Genomic DNA, 4,800 nt, shown 5'->3' with positions numbered 1-4,800 from the left:
CCTTGGCCTGGCTTGAAGGCATAGGACTTTTTCTATTGATTCCAGCAGCATCAGGATTTGACTCAAAGTCGTTACAGTCCTGATGTATGCAAAACTTATGGCTGTATTTCTGCACTTAGAAAGGATGGAGAATGAGTTGGCATTGGAAGATTTGGCTGGTCAAAATATTAAGAATAAACCGGCTCTTTGTCCTATCGCCTTGCCATGTAAGATTTTGCTGGTAGAAATCAGGTGGTACTTCCACTTACGGGTAGATCACTCTGAGTGTGGTTAGGAGGCTTTGGAACGGGTGCAAGAATAGCAAGGAGGTAGAAGAGCACTCCTGAATACTCTCCTCATTCCCATGAGTGAAGGCATTAGAGCAGCATTTCTCATCCTTGAATAACCATCTAATGTATTTTGGGGCGGGGGGGAGAGGAGAGAAGGGAAGGAGGCAGGGGGAGAGAGAGGGAGGGAAGGAGGGTGGATGTTAAAACCATCCCTAGATTATTTTCACCACAGTAGATTTCACTTACAAGAACAAAGACACAAAAATAAATTTGAGATTTCCAAGTGTTCTTCATTACTCTTCTGTATTTCTCCTGTTGTGCTCACCTGCATGCCTGGAAAGGCTTGTGCCTACCTTGGTTTAATTTGCTGCAAATTTGTGGAATCTCATCCAATTTGTGCTGCAGGTGGCTCAAGGAGCACGAGCTGAGATCACTGCAACAGGACACAGCATGTAGGCTGCTAGGACAATGTGATGCTATGCTCCCTTGTTTGCATGTTGTTTAATTCTTACGATCCGACATCAGGACAACCTGCATTTGTCTTTTTTGCTGTAGATAACTCAAAGAAGGGGAAATACATCTCTAACCCGTGGTGGGAAGGAAGAGGAGAGGAATTGACTCACAGGAGTGTTCCAAACAGAGTAAGTTCAGATACTTTCTCCGCTCCCTCTCTTGAAATAGAGGTAGCATCCCTCACACCCCTGAGACTTCAAACTATCCTGAACAATTTCTGTAGCTGATTTCTGATTTGTAGAATGTTTTTAAGCAATTTGTTTGAGCTCTGTGGCTGTGACCATGAACTTGCCAGATTAGATAGTCACAACTCTGGGAACTAAGGCCTGAGAGCAAGTAGTTTTTCTCTTTGTTGTTTTTGTTGTTGTTGTGAGGTTGGTTTTTTTAAAATTCTCATCAATTATTTGCAAATATTTGCTGCTTCTGGGAATTCAGTTCCCTGAAATATAACATAAAGTTCAAAGACGATGATACCAGCCAAAGTATTGTCACTTAAATTAAGATAGAGAACTGTGGAAATCTGGTTTTGGGTTTTGTTAGGCGTAAGAGCTGGAGTAGATAACTAGAGCTTTAGTGTCCAGAAGAATAATGTAGGACAGAAAGATGGTCTGGCCCTTCACACATGGTACAGACTGAGCGCCAAGTCCAGAAATCAGTAATTAATCTTGTTTAGAACAAGTTATATGCTCTGTTCTTAAAGACCGATGAGTGGTATCATCTATGGACTTAAAAGAGCCTTCATAATTTGCACAAGCCAATATTCATCTTACCTAGACAGAAAGATATGCCTTCATCAGTGCAACTCTTCAGAGATCAGAAGTACCATGAGCTGAAAGGGCAGTGTATCCGGCAGAGACGGCTCTTCGAAGATCCCGAGTTTCCAGCCTCAGATGAGTCCCTTTTCTATCAGTCAGCCCCACCAAGGAAGGTTGAATGGAAGCGCCCAAAGGTAATTGATGTTCTCCTTGTGAGGAGGTGCTGTTCATATTGTCCCACTCCTACTGTCTTCTCTGTGCTAAAACAGTTATATGAGTGTATTCTCCCTCCCTTTTTCCATTCGTTTCCTGTTACTGTGTGATTCAGACAGCAGCCCCTCTGTGTCACACTGCTGTCCAAAATGAAAGTCATGCCTTACTGCAAAAAGACAAAAAAGAAGTGTTCTGTGCAGCATGATAATGTTTTTTACTGTTGATGTCTCTCTAATAACAAGCAGCAGTGTGAGGTGACTCCAGCCATGGTGATGGTTAAATCAGCCTTCTATTTAATTAAGAATACCAGTAATTAATTAAGTATAACAATAATAGATCAGTCAAGACAGGAATATATTCTGCAAGTAAATTCTTCATTTCTTGGTCAATCTGTGGATATGTACCTGTCTAGGTTCCTGTGTTGACACAAGCATTTCATCAAGGTGGTTTGTTTGGGTTTTTTTTGTTTTTGTTTTTTTTTTAAATTAGATGTAACTCTTGTAAAAAACACTATAGAAAGTTAGATAGAAAGTTAGATTTTAACTGAACAGATAGCATCTTCCTGTCTGGGATACTGGAAACAACTCAATAATAATAATAAAGTAGGATTATTGTTCATTATTGTAGCTCTCTGCATGTTTTCAAGGTAACTTGTGCCTTACTAAAATGTACGGGGAAATGAAATCTTGTAGTAGCAAGGGGAAGTTTCCCTAATTTCAGATAGCTGGCTAGTTCGTTTGTATCTATGAACAAATGATTTGTAATTTTTCCTTGGGGGAGAGAGTAGGAAAGAGAAAAGCCAGAGTCTGCCCAGCAAAGGGTCTATCTGAGGCGGCAAACAGCAAGGCACCATTGGTGGAATGGTCTTGTTACACTAAAAATATCCTTGGATATTTCTAACTGCCGCCAATGGAATGAATTGCGAAGCCTCATTATCAGCACATACCCACTTTCTGGTCAAAGCAAATGGATTCATTTCTGTTCCATGGGGAACTAACTGGTGCTTCCAGAATCAGTTGGTTTGCTCTCTACATTGTGCCAAAAATAAGAGGTAACCATGTGTGTATAGTTGGCTGCCAGGTTACCTTTTGTATTGACTATAGTGGAACCATAAAGCCCAGCTACATACAGGTCTTAAGAGCTTGGAATGACTTCTGCAATATAAGGGAGGACGCTCACAAGCTACTCTGAGGGAATACTCAATTACACAGATGAGTACCTGATGCAGAGGAGAGAAGGTGAGTTCCCAAGAGGTGTCTGCGCAAACTTTTTTTCTGTAGTGAGCTCATTACCCTCTTCCTCGGCATTATTTCAGAGAGGTTCTGGTGAAATCTTAGCAGCAGGTGTTACCCAGAGAGAATGGAGAGTTTTCATTTATTGACTGATATTGTCTCTGGTCTCTGCATGGCTATGCTGAAGTTACTGTGGATTTTGCCTTTGACTTCTATAAAACTTCAATTACACACCAGTGATTTCATATTCAAAATGAACAGCTATGGTCTGTACACAACCAATAATGCTTATGTCTATTCGCCACTTTTACTAGCATCTTATCAGGAAAACAAATATGTCATTTGCTTCAAATTGTGACTAATGTACTAGACATTTTAAATTGTTAATATTACTTATATTTGGGGTCTGTTAATTGGTTTGCTCTGAAGTTTTACGCTTCACGTACTTTGTATTTATAAATTAGTTCACAGCCATAAGAAAGTAATTCAGAAGAACACGAAATCATTCCCAACTTTGACAATATGGCTTTCCATCAGAGTGCAATCTTTTCCCATGCTCTGACAAGTGTAATGAAGAGGACAGTGGAAGCCTCTAGCCAGATGCACACAGTGTTTCTACCCTCAGGTGTGATGAATTTGTCCTTTCCTTCACCCATGTCCACTTTTGGGATTAGGGTTAATCTTCTGGAAGCACAAACTTGGGTGTTTTCTCTTAGAAAACATGATGCCAATGCCAATGTGATCTGCTTTACATGTCCTCTGTGACAAGGGATAACAGACGAGGCTGTATTTGCCAGGATGGCATTAGACTTTTTCCTTTTTTTGTTTTTTTGTTTTTGTTTTGTTTTGTTTTTTCCTGGTGGTGTTCATTTCTCACAGCAGCTTCAATACTGAAATTTTAGTGAACAGAGGAAGGGCTGCTTTCTGGCTTCTCATTTTCCCAAGTAAGACATGAAGCTGAAGAGTGGGGAGAATGAATCTGGAAAAACATTCCAAAGTCTTTGGGTTTGTTTTTATTTCTATAGTGCTTTCCTGTTTATTGGAGTCTTTCATCGCCTCCTAGAAGGGAGATATCATGCAACCAGTCACAGCGAGGTCAAGGAAAGCCTTCAGGCCTCCTAAAAGATGTGAAGCAAGAGCTAGCCTCTAGACAACTATGCCATTGTAGGTCATTCTTTTGTATGTGTGTTCATTCAAGGTGGTGATCAGTGATACAAAGTCTAGTTGAAGGCCGGTAACTAGCACTGTACCTTAGGGGTCAATACTGAGTCCCATCCTGTTTGACATCTTCGTTAATGGTCTGGATGATTATGTAGGGGCATTGGACTAGATGACCCCCAAAGGTCCATTTCAATCTCAATCATTCTGTGATTCTGTGTGTTATTCTAGAGCTGTGCCTTCCTTGCTCTCCGTTCTTGCTCCAAGATAGAGCAGCTCTTGGGGCCCATGTGGGGCTACTCCTACAGATTTGTGGAGAATAGCTAGAGTATCCCAGTCTTGCCCTTCTTGGGTGGGAAAGGGATTTGATGCCTAGGAAGTAGTGGAAGCTGCCTTCCTTCTCGTGGTGAGCCTGTTAGAACATCTTGAGGAAGAGGGGCTTGTCTCTGTGCAGCAGAGCAGAGGTGAGGATCTACTTCCCAATATTTGTTTATGGGTTCTCTCTGCTGTGCGGAACTATATTGTAATTTCCAGAGTGTTTCCTTTTTTGGAGAGGGAAACAGCCTTGCAATGTGAGCATAAGGCGAAGGCCAGAGCCATCATCTACTGAGACAGATTTTGAGCGGGCCAATTAGTCGTCTTGCCTCACCAACTCACCCA

The 4,800-nt window shown here is 41.4% G+C and overlaps 1 protein-coding gene across 1 annotated transcript in view; it reads left to right on the top strand.

Annotated features, from left to right (window-relative positions):
- The first annotated feature begins 1,566 nt into the window (after positions 1 to 1,566).
- CAPN6 (calpain 6) overlaps positions 1,567 to 4,800 on the top strand; it is a 54,543-nt gene continuing 51,309 nt past the window's right edge. Inside the window, exon 1 of the mRNA XM_035889069.1 lies at positions 1,567 to 1,731. Coding sequence (XP_035744962.1) covers positions 1,567 to 1,731 — 165 coding nt within the window. The remainder of the gene's footprint in view (positions 1,732 to 4,800) is intronic.

This window comes from Egretta garzetta, unplaced genomic scaffold, assembly GCF_000687185.1.
Source record: "Egretta garzetta isolate BGI_Z169 unplaced genomic scaffold, ASM68718v1 scaffold412, whole genome shotgun sequence".
Taxonomy (NCBI): Eukaryota; Metazoa; Chordata; class Aves; order Pelecaniformes; family Ardeidae; genus Egretta; species Egretta garzetta.
The sequence above is the reverse complement of the archived record's forward strand: the minus strand, read 5'-3'. Positions and strand labels throughout refer to the sequence as shown.